This window comes from Zonotrichia albicollis, chromosome 33 (assembly GCF_047830755.1).
Source record: "Zonotrichia albicollis isolate bZonAlb1 chromosome 33, bZonAlb1.hap1, whole genome shotgun sequence".
Taxonomy (NCBI): Eukaryota; Metazoa; Chordata; class Aves; order Passeriformes; family Passerellidae; genus Zonotrichia; species Zonotrichia albicollis.
This window is the reverse complement of record NC_133851.1, coordinates 106,586-121,664: the sequence shown is the minus strand read 5'-3', so window position 1 is coordinate 121,664 and position 15,079 is coordinate 106,586. Positions and strand designations below refer to the sequence as shown.

General features: G+C 51.3%; 1 protein-coding gene across 5 annotated transcripts; it reads left to right on the top strand.

Moving 5' to 3' along the window:
- Positions 1–594: 594 nt before the first annotated feature.
- On the top strand, positions 595–10,886 carry LOC141726243 (uncharacterized). Of its 5 annotated transcripts, none has more exons than XM_074530888.1 (3): positions 595–5,273; positions 6,509–6,618; positions 9,056–10,886. In XM_074530888.1, the coding sequence occupies exons 1-2, from the start codon at positions 4,207–4,209 to the stop codon at positions 6,528–6,530; spliced, it is 1,089 nt and encodes a 362-aa protein (XP_074386989.1). In that variant the 5' UTR covers positions 595–4,206; the 3' UTR covers positions 6,531–6,618; positions 9,056–10,886. The 5 variants fall into 5 exon arrangements, 3 of the variants coding, with proteins under 3 accessions (XP_074386989.1, XP_074386987.1, XP_074386988.1); XM_074530886.1 differs by having other exon boundaries at positions 8,889–10,886; XM_074530887.1 differs by having other exon boundaries at positions 8,886–10,886.
- Positions 10,887–15,079: the final 4,193 nt, after the last annotated feature.

The following is a 15,079-nucleotide window of genomic DNA, read 5'->3' as shown; positions in this document are numbered from 1 at the left end:
GTCGTAAAAGGTGCCGTAAAGCGCGACTGTCGTAAAATCGGCCGTAAAGCGCGACTGTCGTAAAACTGCCGTAAAGCGCGACTGTCGTAAAATCGGCCGTAAAGCGCGACTGTCGTAAAATCGGCCGTAAAGCGCGACTGTCGTAAAAGGGGCCGTAAAGCGCGACTGTCGTAAAATCGGCCGTAAAGCGCGACTGTCGTAAAAGGGGCCGTAAAGCGCGACTGTCGTAAAATCGGCCGTAAAGCGCGACTGTCGTAAAAGGTGCCGTAAAGCGCGACTGTCGTAAAATCGGCCGTAAAGCGCGACTGTCGTAAAAGGTGCCGTAAAGCGCGACTGTCGTAAAATCGGCCGTAAAGCGCGACTGTCGTAAAAGCGGCCGTAAAGCGCGACTGTCGTAAAAGGGGCCGTAAAGCGCGACTGTCGTAAAACTGCCGTAAAGCGCGACTGTCGTAAAATCGGCCGTAAAGCGCGACTGTCGTAAAACTGCCGTAAAGCGCGACTGTCGTAAAAGGGGCCGTAAAGCGCGACTGTCGTAAAATCGGCCGTAAAGCGCGAATGTCGTAAAAGGTGCCGTAAAGCGCGACTGCCGTAAAATCGGCCGTAAAGCGCGACTGTCGTAAAATCGGCCGTAAAGCGCGACTGTCGTAAAATCGGCCGTAAAGCGCGACTGTCGTAAAACTGCCGTAAAGCGCGACTGTCGTAAAACTGCCGTAAAGCGCGACTGTCGTAAAAGGTGCCGTAAAGCGCGACTGTCGTAAAACTGCCGTAAAGCGCGACTGTCGTAAAAGGGGCCGTAAAGCGCGACTGTCGTAAAATCGGCCGTAAAGCGCGACTGTCGTAAAATCGGCCGTAAAGCGCGACTGTCGTAAAAGGTGCCGTAAAGCGCGACTGTCGTAAAACTGCCGTAAAGCGCGACTGTCGTAAAATCGGCCGTAAAGCGCGACTGTCGTAAAATCGGCCGTAAAGCGCGACTGTCGTAAAAGGTGCCGTAAAGCGCGACTGTCGTAAAAGGGGCCGTAAAGCGCGACTGTCGTAAAACTGCCGTAAAGCGCGACTGTCGTAAAAGGGGCCGTAAAGCGCGACTGTCGTAAAATCGGCCGTAAAGCGCGACTGTCGTAAAATCGGCCGTAAAGCGCGACTGTCGTAAAAGGTGCCGTAAAGCGCGACTGTCGTAAAACTGCCGTAAAGCGCGACTGTCGTAAAATCGGCCGTAAAGCGCGACTGTCGTAAAAGGTGCCGTAAAGCGCGACTGTCGTAAAACTGCCGTAAAGCGCGACTGTCGTACAATCGGCCGTAAAGCGCGACTGTCGTAAAAGGTGCCGTAAAGCGCGACTGTCGTAAAATCGGCCGTAAAGCGCGACTGTCGTAAAAGGTGCCGTAAAGCGCGACTGTCGTAAAACTGCCGTAAAGCGCGACTGTCGTAAAATCGGCCGTAAAGCGCGACTGTCGTAAAAGGTGCCGTAAAGCGCGACTGTCGTAAAATCGGCCGTAAAGCGCGACTGTCGTAAAAGGTGCCGTAAAGCGCGACTGTCGTAAAACTGCCGTAAAGCGCGACTGTCGTAAAACTGCCGTAAAGCGCGACTGTCGTAAAATCGGCCGTAAAGCGCGACTGTCGTAAAAGGGGCCGTAAAGCGCGACTGTCGTAAAATCGGCCGTAAAGCGCGACTGTCGTAAAACTGCCGTAAAGCGCGACTGTCGTAAAATCGGCCGTAAAGCGCGACTGTCGTAAAAGGTGCCGTAAAGCGCGACTGTCGTAAAATCGGCCGTAAAGCGCGACTGTCGTAAAACTGCCGTAAAGCGCGACTGTCGTAAAAGGTGCCGTAAAGCGCGACTGTCGTAAAATCGGCCGTAAAGCGCGACTGTCGTAAAAGGGGCCGTAAAGCGCGACTGTCGTAAAATCGGCCGTAAAGGGCGACTGTCGTAAAAGCGGCCGTAAAGCGCGACTGTCGTAAAATCGGCCGTAAAGCGCGACTGTCGTAAAAGGTGCCGTAAAGCGCGACTGTCGTAAAACTGCCGTAAAGCGCGACTGTCGTAAAATCGGCCGTAAAGCGCGACTGTCGTAAAAGGTGCCGTAAAGCGCGACTGTCGTAAAAGGTGCCGTAAAGCGCGACTGTCGTAAAATCGGCCGTAAAGCGCGACTGTCGTAAAAGGGGCCGTAAAGCGCGACTGTCGTAAAATCGGCTGTAAAGCGCGACTGTCGTAAAAGGGGCCGTAAAGCGCGACTGTCGTAAAACTGCCGTAAAGCGCGACTGTCGTAAAATCGGCCGTAAAGCGCGACTGTCGTAAAATCGGCCGTAAAGCGCGACTGTCGTAAAAGGTGCCGTAAAGCGCGACTGTCGTAAAATCGGCCTAAAGGGCGACTGTCGTAAAACTGCCGTAAAGCGCGACTGTCGTAAAAGGTGCCGTAAAGCGCGACTGTCGTAAAATCGGCCTAAAGGGCGACTGTCGTAAAACTGCCGTAAAGCGCGACTGTCGTAAAAGGTGCCGTAAAGCGCGACTGTCGCAAAACTGCCGCAAAGCGCGACTGTCGTAAAATCGGCCGTAAAGCGCGACTGTCGTAAAAGGTGCCGTAAAGCGCGACTGTCGTAAAACTGCCGTAAAGCGCGACTGTCGTAAAAGGTGCCATGTTGCCGGAATCCACGTGTCGGCATGGACGCCGCCATCTTTCCGGAAACCACGTGTCGGCATGGGCGCCGCCATCTTGCCCAAATTAGGTGATCGCCTGGGCACCGCCATCTTGCCGGAAACCACGTGTCGGCATGGGCGCCGCCTTCTTGCCAAAAACCACGTGTCGGCATGGGCGCCGCCATCTTGACGGAATCCACGTGTCGTCATGAGCGCCGCCATCTTGCCGGAAACCACGTGTCTGCATGGGCGCTGCCATCTTGCCAGAATTCACGTGTCTGCACAGGCGCCGCCATCTTGCCAAAAACCACGTGTCGGCATGGGCGCCGCCATCTTGGCGGAATCCACGTGTCGGCATGGGCGCCGCCATCTTGCCGGAAACCACGTGTCTGCATGGGCGCCGCCATCTTGCCGGAAACCACGTGTCAGCATGGGCGCCGCCATCTTGGATTAGGGTTAGTTTTAATCGGTAATTTTAACAGTTAGGGTTAATTTTAAAGCTCTTTTAGGATTATTTAAGGATTTTTTTAAAGGTTCTTGGGGGATTTTTACGGGTGTTTTAGGTGTTTTTTAAAAGTATGGCATTTGGAGTGTATTCGGAGGCTATTTTTAGGGTTCTGTTGGGTGTTTAAGATACATTTTCTCTCTCTCTTTCTAACTTTGTTTTCCTTTCTAGCTTTAGTTTAAAAATGCAGCAGTAGAAACTTTCAGGCTCCCTGGGACTAAAGGAAAAAAATAAAAAATTGAAAAATACAAAACAAACCCTTTACTCCCCGGGAGCCTGAAATTTTCTACTGCTGCACCGGACATATAGTTTTTATTCTTTTTACTATATACACTAGATAGGAACCCCACCCTCTCCTAATCAGGACCTCCAGCGGACACCAATCAAGCCTAATCAGTCTCGCCTACCACTAGACACCACCCCTATACCCAGGCACCCTTCCGTCACCAAGCCCCGCCCCTAGGTCCCACCCCCCAAACCGCAGCACTGCCCTTAGCCAAGCCTGCGCCGACCTGGCCCTAGCCGCCCCCAGGCACCGCCCCCCGTCGGCCACCCCCGACACCACCCCTCCCCTGGGCGCCGCGGTCCCCGGGCGCCGCCCCAACCCTACCCGAGCCCCCGACCCCGGGCACCGCCCCCGGCATCGCCCCCCGTCGCCGTGCCCCCGCCCCCGGGCACCGACCCTTCGTCGCCGGGCCGCGGCGGCCAGAGGCCGCCCCGACGCCTTAGATGCCCCTCCCCGCGACGCCGCCGGCCTCACGCGAACCGGAATATCATTCCGGCTCCTGGGGACCCGCGGAAAGTGCAAAAATCCCTGCAAAAATCGAGAAAAAAGATCCGGTCATGGGGGCCGCCATCTTGCCGGAAACCACGTGTTGGCACGGGCGCCGCCATCTTGCCGGAAACCACGTGTCGGCATGGGCGCCGCCATCTTGCCGGAATCTACGTGTCGGTATGGGCGCCGCCATCTTGCCGGAAACCACGTGTCGGCATGGGCGCCTCCATCTTGCCGGAAACCACGTGTCTTCATCAGCGCCGCCATCTATCCAAGCCCAGAGGCTACCCCGACGCCTTAGATGCCCCTCCCCGCGACGCCGCCGGCCTCACGCGAACCGGAATATCATTCCGGCCCCCGGGGACCCGCGGAAAGCGCAAAAATCCCGGCAAAAATCGAGAAAAAAGATCCGGTCATGGGGGCCGCCATCTTGCCGGAAACCACGTGTCGGCATGGGCGCCGCCATGTATCCGAGCCCAGAGGCTACCCCGACGCCTTAGATGCCCCTCCCCGCGACGCCGCCGGCCTCACCCGAACCGGAATATCATTCCGGCCCCCGGGGACCCGCGGAAAGCGCAAAAATCCTGGCAAAAATCGAGAAAAAACATCTGGTCATGGCGGCCGCCATCTTGCCGGAAACCACGTGTCGGCATGGGCGCCGCCATCTTGCCGGAACCACGTGTCGGCATGGGCGCCGCCATCTTGCCGGACTCCACGTGTCGGTATGGGCGCCGCCATCTTGCCGGAACCACGTGTCGGCATGGGCGCCGCCATCTTGCCGGAAACCACGTGTCTTCATCAGCGCCGCCATCTATCCGAGCCCAGAGGCTACCCCGACGCCTTAGATGCCCCTCCCCGCGACGCCGCCGGCCTCACGCGAACCGGAATATCATTCCGGTCCCCGGAGACCCGCGGAAAGCGCAAAAATCCCGGCAAAAATCGAGAAAAAAGATCCGGTCATGGGGGCCGCCATCTTGCCGGAAACCACGTGTCGGCATGGGCGCCGCCATGTATCCGAGCCCAGAGGCTACCCCGACGCCTTAGATGCCCCTCCCCGCGACGCCGCCGGCCTCACCCGAACCGGAATATCATTCCGGCCCCCGGGGACCCGCGGAAAGCGCAAAAATCCCGGCAAAAATCGAGAAAAAACATCTGGTCATGGGGGCCGCCATCTTGCCGGAAACCACGTGTTGGCACGGGCGCCGCCATCTTGCCGGAAACCACGTGTCGGCATGGGCGCCGCCATCTTGCCGGAATCCACGTGTCGGTGTGGGCGCCGCCATCTTGCCGGAAACCACGTGTCTTTATGGGCGCCGCCATCTTGCCGGAAACCACGTGTCGGCACGGGCGCCGCCATCTTGGATTAGGGTTAGTTTTAATCGGTAATTTTAACAGTTAGGGTTAATTTTAACGCTCTTTTAGGATTATTTAAGGATTTTTTAAAGGTTCTTGGGGGATTTTTACGGGTGTTTTAGGTGTTTTTTAAAAGTAGGGCATTTGGAGTGTATTCGGAGGCTATTTTTAGGGTTCTGCGGGGTGTTTAAGATACATTTTCTCTCTCTCTTTCTAACTTTGTTTTCCTTTCTAGCTTTAGTTTAAAAAAGCAGCAGTAGAAAAGTTATTTACGGTTAGGTTTATTTGAGTTTTTATTAGGGTTCAATGGTGTGGGATGTTTGTTCTGTTAGTAATAGAAATAGGTTTTGTTTTGATGTGCTGCGATGGGATGAGCGTGTGCTGCGTACCGGTGCTGACAAAGGTACAGTATTTTTATGGCTCTGATGTGTCGGGTTAATGAATTTATATGGTCTAATATGTCGATGAAAATAAAAATAAATATACATTTAAAAATAAATATAAAATTATAGTGGTAAACAGAAATATAGAAATCAAATAGATAAATACATAAAACTATAATATATTGTATATTATTGTAACATAACATATAAATTATAGTCTATTATATATATAAACAAAGATATATAACTATAGAATGTAAATATAAAAACAGTAAAATATATTGGAGATTTTTTTTTGTTTTTTTAGGTTATAGGCTGGGTTTTATAATAAATGTGGTGGTGGGCTTTGCTGCAGCTGGAATTTGTATCTATTTCAGGAAGCGTCATATAGTATATCCTGCAATTTAATAGATCCCCTGCTATGTTAGTTGTAGTGGAAGAAGCTGAATGAAACCAGGACACTGAACTTTGGTGCACCAAACCCCTGCCAATAACAGGTTTTCAAATAACAAACCCACAGTTTACAACAATGGTAAAATCCCAGCCTACAAAAATACCAAACTCCCAGCCAAAAAAAAATACTAAAAACTTGGCCTACAAAAATATCGAACAAACCAGCCTATAAAAAACTGCATTTCAAAATACCAGAACAACCTAGTTTCAAAATAATAGGAAACCCAATTTCAAGGTACACAGGAGCTGAGGGCTGCGGGGCAGAGGGACCGGTTGAGGGGTAAAGGGAGAGGCCTTGAGGGCTGGACAGTCCAGTGGAGATCAGGGGTACAGGATACAGCTGTACCACCCCCTCACCCCAGCCCTAACCTCAGCCTAACCAGCTCCCCTAAAAACAGCCTTTTCCCCCAACAGCAGCACAACACAGCAACCCTAACAGCGAGACCAGAGAGCAACCCTCACACACCAGGACAATGACAGAACCCTCAGAGAACAACAGACCCACTGCGGCTAGAGAGCAACAGGTAGAGTTTGGAGACTGAGCACGTCTTTTTGAGTTTTTTTCCCAGGACTTTTAAAGGTATTTAGGGGATTTTGGAAGGGACTTCTCTGGGACTTTTTAGGGTATTGTTGGGGCTTTTTCAGAGCCATTCTGTGATTCCCTAGAATATTTTGAAGATTATGGTCAGGGTCAGAGGAAACACCCTCTGAAAAGGCAGCGTTTTAGGACTGCAGTGGAATGCTTTAGAAAGGGGTCAGCGGTGGCACAGCAGGTCGGGTCCCACACTGCCAGTCCAAAGGTTGTAAGTTTTAGACCCAGCTAAGTTGTTGTGGTCAGGGTTAGATGCTCTCAGCTTTGGTCTGGGAGAATTTCTGCACAGAAAAACTCACCCCCTGAGTTTGCTGATGCCAGTTTGCAGGAGGTCCTTGGCACTGCCAGAGCAGCCCGAGTTCTCGGTGGGGGCAGCTTTGCTCCTGGAGAAATCCTGTGCTGGCCCTCTTCCCTGTAAAACCAAACTCACCCCTGCTGCATGTCGACGTCCATCCGCAGGAGGCACGTGGCACTCCGAGGGCAGCAAGAGTTCTTGGTGTTGGCAGCTGCGGACTGCGAGAAATTGTTCTCTGCAGTTTTGGAGGCCGAATTGCAGTTTCTGCCATGGGCACACAGAGAGGAAAGGCTGTTAATTTCCTTAGAAAGGAAAGCCTGGCACCCCATGGTTTAAGGGGCAGACAAAGGGCTGTATAGGGGAAAGAGCTCCTCACAGGACCTTTCTTCACCTCAGCCCCCACTCCAAGGTCTAGCAGCCCCCCGTGTGACAAGCTGCTTTCAGAGGGTTGCCCGGGCACACCTGCACAGGGAGCTGCTAGGCCAGAGGGACTAACGGGGACGGTCGGAGCATCCAGCACGGACTAGGAAACAGCCAGACCCACCTGGGCACTGAGCATCACTTTGAGAAAACGCCAAGGGAAGAGCCCTTTTGGCCAAGGGCCAGCAACTGAGTAGGCCAGGCAGCAAGTGGGGTTCCAGGAGAGGGCTTTCAACTTTCCCCTTTTACAGTGTCAGTCCCTCTCCAAAGCCCCCAGACCCTCCAGAGCACTCCCAGAAAGGAGAGGGGTTATTAGGAGAAAAAGAGTTTATAAAAAAGGGAAAAAGCTTCATTTTCCATTAGTTTTTGTGTTCAAACTGGTAGGGACTTGGATTCCCCTGCAATTTTAATGGTCTCAGTTGAAAGAATCCCTGCCTTTTCTATGCTGTTAGGGGTGTTAATTGACAGGGAGTCCTCATTCTCTATTATTTGGCAGTTTAAAAAGAAGGGGAAAATCTTGACAATGTTTCTTATGGGTTTGAATTAAGGGTAGCCACCCCTTTTTGTTGTCCTGAGGCCCAAATTGAGGGAGAAGGCCAGCTATCCCTCCATCCTAAGGGTTTGAACTGAGGGAAAAATCCTTCTTTTTTCATCACTGGAGAGATTTAAAGTGTGGAAAGCCCCTCTTTTCCCAATATTTAAGGAGAGCAAATTAAAGGGCAGAAACTATTTATTTGCCATTGTATTAGCTTCAGTAGAGGTAACTGCCCCATTTCCTCTTTTTAAGGAGTTCACTGGAAGGAAGCTCTGCCTTTTTCAGCATCTTAAGGGTTTAAAACTACATTTCAGGGCACTGCTTTCTATGCTGTAGGACCAAGTATCTCAGAGAAGGATGAGCCTCACATGCCCTTAACCCTTACACTGCCTGGGAGGCTTTTATTTTTCTTATTTTTCCTTATAATGTAGATAGCCTAAATTAGAGGTCCCAAGGAGACTTAGACTATTCATACCATTAGTATTCTTCTCCACCCAGCTTAGTCACATGGGAAATACTACTTAGTAGCCACTAAGGAATAATTACCTAAGTTAACAGCAAATTACCCAATCTATCTAGTTATGCTGCCTAAACAGAAAGTTTTATTTCTTACCAGTTTGCTGCCCTTTTGCTCCAAGCAGTTGCTACAAAAAAGAAAGCGCTGTTATTTTTCTGAAGAGCTTTCTTCTATAACAAGCACTTTACTCCCCTTGAATTTGAGTCAGAGAGGCCAAACAGCTGCAGCTGCTCTGAGGGCTTTTATACTCGGTGGGATTTGCCCCCTCCCTTTTCATGGGTGCCATGGGAACGAGAGGCGGGCACAATCAGGGGTATATTAACCCCAGCCTTGGCTGTGGGGCTTCATTCCCTCTCTGGGATGTGCTGGGGTAAGAACTCTCCTCTCATTTCAGTGAAGAGGCTCTTTCAGCTCATCTCAACTTCTTTCCAGCAGGTGTTTCTGGGCATCTAAAGCATAGAGGCTTTGAAGATTCTGTGAAGTAAACAGCATGGAATACAGGGAGTATTTAGACTCATGATTTTGGCTTTTGTGTTTAGGGGTGGTAAAGTGCATTTGTAATTTCTGGTTTTGTTCTTGTTTTGTTTTGTATTTTTTTTTAGGAGGAGCGCAGCATCCAGAGATTCCTGGTTGTGTCAAGTACAACACTTTTTTCAGCAGATTCATCATGTCACAAGAGGGATCCGCCCAGTGTCAAGGATGATGTCTGAGATTGAGGCATCAGGTGAGTTGAGGATTGTGATTAGGAGAGGGAATGTGAGCAGGCATACAGTTAGGAATTATTGTGGGTGGGGGGAGGTTTGAAGGTAGCAGGGTGAAAAAGGATGTTTATTTGAGGACCCCCCCCCCTAAGGCTTCTCAGAAGCCTAGCAGAGGTATTCCCATGTCCTACAGCACACAAGGTTATCTACTGCACTCATAGGAATGCTATCCAACTTTGCCTTTCTCTAACCCAGGTGCCACTGCTAATAAAGGCCACAGCCTTGGAATCAGGGTGAAGCTGGAGCCTAAAGCAGCCAGGCACACTCAGGAGAGGGCAAGTAGCTGACTTGCTGGGATTTGGCCCACATAACTCTGGACTCATACTTTGGTTTTGGTTTTCTTTATTGTAGCTAACCAAGAAGCTAACAGGCCATCACGAGGCGTTCCAAGGCAGACTCATTTCAGGTGCAACATGGATCCACATCACCAATCATCCAAACGATAAGTTGGGGGCCAGGGCTTGGAGATGGGATGATGGGAGAGTAGCAGGTTGGGAGATCTTGGGGCAGATGTAAAAATTAGCAGAGGGAAAAGCAATCTTCTCCAAGGGCCTCTTAGGACAGCTAAAGGGAGAGGCTCTACTTTTGATGGCAGCTTTCAGGCAGGCAGTGCAGAACAGTTCTGGTCTATGTTGTAAGCGTGTCACCTTATATTGTGTGTACTTACACTCTATGTACACTTGCACTGTATGCATCAGCTTATAATGTGTGTACTTACATTGTACCAATTATGATTGGAACTGCCCTGCCCTGGCCCGTAGTCACAGTTAGGTGGAAGAGTTATAAAAACTGTACCATTCATCTGTGTTTTGTGGGATTTTGGGTAGAAAATTTATTGGGCCAGTGCGGGGACAAGTCCTAGCTGTCAGATAGACACTCGTTGACCCCTTCCTGTTGTCTCACAGGTCCCCGAGGCTACCGATTTCCCCGGAATCTACCATTTGACGTCAAGGAGCGGCAGCCAGAAGATGCATTGAAGCACGTTCTTCAGCGTCTCGGGTAAGGGCCGCAGAGAGCGTGTGAGCGTGCGTGAGAGCATGTGAATGTGTCTGTCTGAGTCCGCTTGTCTCTGCGTGTGTGAGCGCACGCTGACTGGTTTTACCCTTGTGTGTATGACTTTTGCTTTTCAGGTTTTTAATCTCATTTTTAAATTTAGAATAAAAAATCCCCAGCCGGGGTTTTTTTTTTTTCCCCCCCGGCTGGGTTTTTTTTTCCTCGGTCCCGGTCGGTCTGCGAGGCGACGTTCATCGCCAAAGTTTGGGCACGGACCATCCAGGGACCGGGGTTTTCGTCAGGCAGGAGGATTTTTTGGAGGTTCCCGGGAACCACGTTCCCGAGGACCAATGATTGCCGGGGTGTAATTTAGCAGTTGTGATGAGAGGGATGGTGAGTTTGTGTGTAATCTGAAGGGAGAGGTTATGGTAGATGAATGGTGGTTTTTGTGTGCTTTTGTTGTTTTGGGTTTCTTGTAACAATAACTCAACATGTAATGAAAATAGAAAAAGGTTATCACTTTGTGTTGATATGTGTATTGCTCTGTACTGCTCTGTATTGCTCCATATGTAAGTTTGACTTTTACCAGTGTGTCTATGGATTGTATATGCACTTGCGTTTGTATACACTGTTTCTATGTATTTTGCTGATGTCTAAATAAAAACATGCATTTAATAAAGTTGAATCAACCTTAATCAAGATACCCCCTGCCCTTCCCTACCCCCACCGCGGCTCCTGTCTTTTTTGGGTGCGGTTTTGTAATTTCTTTCCTCTGTATTTCTTCCTTTTGCTCCTCACTTTCCTTTTCTATTTCTAACTTAACTTCCATCTGTCTCTAACCCTTTGATTCTGTTTCTCACTCTTTGTGACACTGTGTCTCTGCTTCTGTAACTCTGTTTCCATCTGCTTTCTTTTATTTGTCCATTTCACTATTTCTGTCTAACTGTATGTATTTTTCTCTCTTGTCTATACTTTGCACCTTATTTCTTTTTCTTTGTAACTTTCACCCTCGCTCTTCTTGCTTCTGTTTCTCTGTGTTCTCCTTTTCCTTGGTTTGTCTTTTTTGCTCTCAGTCTTTTCATTTTTCACTCTGCCCTGAATTTTCTAATCCTAACCACTTTCTTTTCCCTCCAAGTCCTGTCTTTCCTTTTTCCCACCCTCCTTTTCTTTTCTCTCTGTCTTGGTTTCTCTCTCTGTTTTCTTTTCTCTTTCTGTCTCTCTGTCTTTTCTTCTCTATCTCCCTCTCTTCTTTTTCTCTCTGTTTTTTTCTCTGTCTTCTTTTCTCTCTGTTTCCCTCTGTCTTTTTTTTCCCTGTCTCTTCCTCTTCTTTTCACTCTTTTTCCTTCTCTCTATTTTTTTCAGCCTTTACTTCTCTCTCTCTTTTCTCTCTCTCTCTCTCTTTTCTCTCTCTCTCTCTCTCTCTCTCTCTTTTCTCTCTCTCTCTCTCTCTCTAACTTTGTTTTCCTTTCTAGCTTTAGTTTAAAAAAGCAGCAGTAGAAACTTTCAGGCTCCCGGGGAGTAAAGGAAAAAAATAAAAAATTTAAAAATACAAAACAAACCCTTTATTCCCCGGGAGCCTGAAATTTTCTACTGCTGCACCGGACATATAGTTTTTATTCTTTTTACTATATACATTATATAGGAACCCCACCCTCTCCTAATCAGGACCCCCAGCTGACACCAATCAAGCCTAATCAGCACCCCCAGCTGACACCAATCAAGCCTAATCAGTACCCCCAGCTGACACACCCCCAGCTGACACCAATCAAGCCTAATCAGTACCCCCAGCTGACACACCCCCAGCTGACAGCAATCAAGCCTAATCAGTACCCCCAGCTGATACCAATCAAGCCTAATCAGTACCCCCAGCTGACACATCCCCAGCTGACACCAATCAAGCCTAATCAGTACCCCCAGCTGACAGCAATCAAGCCTAATCAGTACCCCCAGCTGATACCAATCAAGCCTAATCAGTACCCCCAGCTGACACAACCCCCAGCTGACACCAATCAAGCCTAATCAGTACCCCCAGCTGACAGCAATCAAGCCTAATCAGTACCCCCAGCTGATACCAATCAAGCCTAATCAGTACCCCCAGCTGACACAACCCCAGCTGACACCAATCAAGCCTAATCAGTACCCCCAGCTGACAGCAATCAAGCCTAATCAGTACCTCCAGCTGACACACCCCCAGCTGACAGCAATCAAGCCTAATCAGTACCCCCAGCTGACACCAATCAAGCCTAATCAGTACCCCCAGCTGACACCAATCAAGCCTAATCAGTACCCCCAGCTGACACACCCCCAGCTGACAGCAATCAAGCCTAATCAGTACCCCCAGCTGACAGCAATCAAGCCTAATCAGTACCCCCAGCTGATACCAATCAAGCCTAATCAGTACCCCCAGCTGACACATCCCCAGCTGACACCAATCAAGCCTAATCAGTACCCCCAGCTGACAGCAATCAAGCCTAATCAGTACCCCCAGCTGATACCAATCAAGCCTAATCAGTACCCCCAGCTGACACACCCCCAGCTGACACCAATCAAGCCTAATCAGTACCCCCAGCTGACACATCCCCAGCTGACACCAATCAAGCCTAATCAGTACCCCCAGCTGACAGCAATCAAGCCTAATCAGTACCCCCAGCTGATACCAATCAAGCCTAATCAGTACCCCCAGCTGACACACCCCCAGCTGACACCAATCAAGCCTAATCAGTACCCCCAGCTGACACATCCCCAGCTGACACCAATCAAGCCTAATCAGTACCCCCAGCTGACAGCAATCAAGCCTAATCAGTACCCCCAGCTGATACCAATCAAGCCTAATCAGTACCCCCAGCTGACACACCCCAAGCTGACAGCAATCAAGCCTAATCAGTACCCCCAGCTGACACCAATCAAGCCTAATCAGTCTCACCTACCACTAGACAGCACCCCTATACCCAAGCACCGACCCTGTCACCAAGCCCCGCCCCTAGGTCCCCCCCCCTTCCTTCCCCAAACCACAGCCCCCCCCCCTAGCCAAGCCCGCGCCGCCCCGGCCCTAGCCGCCCCCAGGGACCGCCTCCCACCGGCCACCCCCGCCCCTAGGCGCCCCAGTCCCCGGACACTGCCCCCCCGTCGCCAAGCCCCCGCCCCCTAACACCACCCCCGGTACCCAAGCGCCCCGCAACCGGGCTCCGCCCCGCCCCCGGGCGCCGCCGCCCCGCCCCCGGGCACCGCCCCCCCATCGCCGTGCCCCCGCCCCCGGGCGCCACCTCCCCTCCCCGAGCCCCCGCCCCCGTGCGCCCCCCCTCCGTCGCCGGGCCGCCGCGGCCAGAAGCCGCCCCCACGGCTCAGAAGCCCCTCCCCGCGACGCCGCCGGCCGCACGGGAACCGGAATAACACTCCGGCCACGGGGGACAGGAGGAAAGCGCAAAAAACCCGGCAAAAATAGAGAAAAAACAATCCGGTCATGGCGGCCGCCATGTTGCCGGAAGTGACGTAATCTGGACGGCGCCGCCATCTTGTCCCCTTACCACGTGTCGGCATGGGGGCCGCCATCTTGCCAGAAACCACGTGTCGGCATGGGGGCCGCCATCTTGCCGGAAATCACGTGTCGGCATGGGCGCCGCCATCTTGCCGGAAACCACGTGTCTTCATGGGCGCCGCCATCTTGCCGGAAACCACGTGTCGGCATGGGCGCAGCCATCTTGCCGGAAACCACGTGTCGGCATGGGCGCCGCCATGTTGCCGGAAACCACGTGTCTTTATGGGCGCCGCCATCTTGCCGGAAACCACGTGTCGGCATGGGCGCCGCCATCTTGCCGGAAACCACGTGTCCTCATGGGCGCCGCCATCTTGCACAAAAACACACATGGGCGCCTCCATTTTGCCGGAAACCACGTGATATTATGGGCGCAGCCATTTTGCTCCAAGTCACGTGACCACCGCCATCTTAGAAAACAATCACGTGACGACGTGCGGGCCGCCATCTTGGATTAGGGTGAGTTTTAATCGGTAATTTTAACAATTAGGGCTAATTTTAAGGGGTAATTTTAAGGGTTACAGTTTATTTTAACATTAATTGAGGTTCGGGATGGGGTTTAGGGTTCAGGGTGGGGTCCGGGATCGGGTATTGCCCTCGGGTGAGGGTTGGGGGCGGGGTTTAGGGTTCGGGGTGGGGTCCAGAATCAGGTTTAGGCCTCGGGTGAGGGTGAGGCCTCGGGCAAGGGGTGTGGGGGTGAGGGTTTGGGGTTTGGGGTTTAGGGGTTTAGGGGTTTAGGGGTTTAGGGTTAGGGTTTAGGATTAGGGTTAGGGTTAGGGGTTAGGGTTAGGGTTAGGGTTAGGGTTAGGGTTAGGGTTAGGGTTAGGGTTAGGGTTAGGGTTAGGGTTAGGGGTTAGGGTTAGGGTTAGGGTTGGGGTTAGGGTTAGGGTTGGGGTTAGGGTTAGGGTTAGGGTTAGGGTTAGGGTTAGGGTTAGGGTTAGGGTTAGGGGTTAGGGTTAGGGTAGGGTTAGGGATAGGGTTAGGGTTAGGGTTAGGGTTAGGGTTAGGGGTTAGGGTTAGGGTTAGGGTTAGGGTTAGGGTTAGGGTTAGGGGTTAGGGTTAGGGTTAGGGTTAGGGTTAGGGTTAGGGTTAGGGTTAGGGTTAGGGGTTAGGGGTTAGGGGTTAGGGTTAGGGTTAGGGTTAGGGTTAGGGTTAGGGTTAGGGTTAGGGTTAGGGTTAGGGTTAGGGTTAGGGTTAGGGTTAGGGTTAGGGTTAGGGTTAGGGTTAGGGTTAGGGTTAGGGTTAGGGTTAGGGTTAGGGTTAGGGTTAGGGTTAGGGTTAGGGTTAGGGTTAGGGTTAGGGTTAGGGTTAGGGTTAGGGTTAGGGTTAGGGTTAGGGTT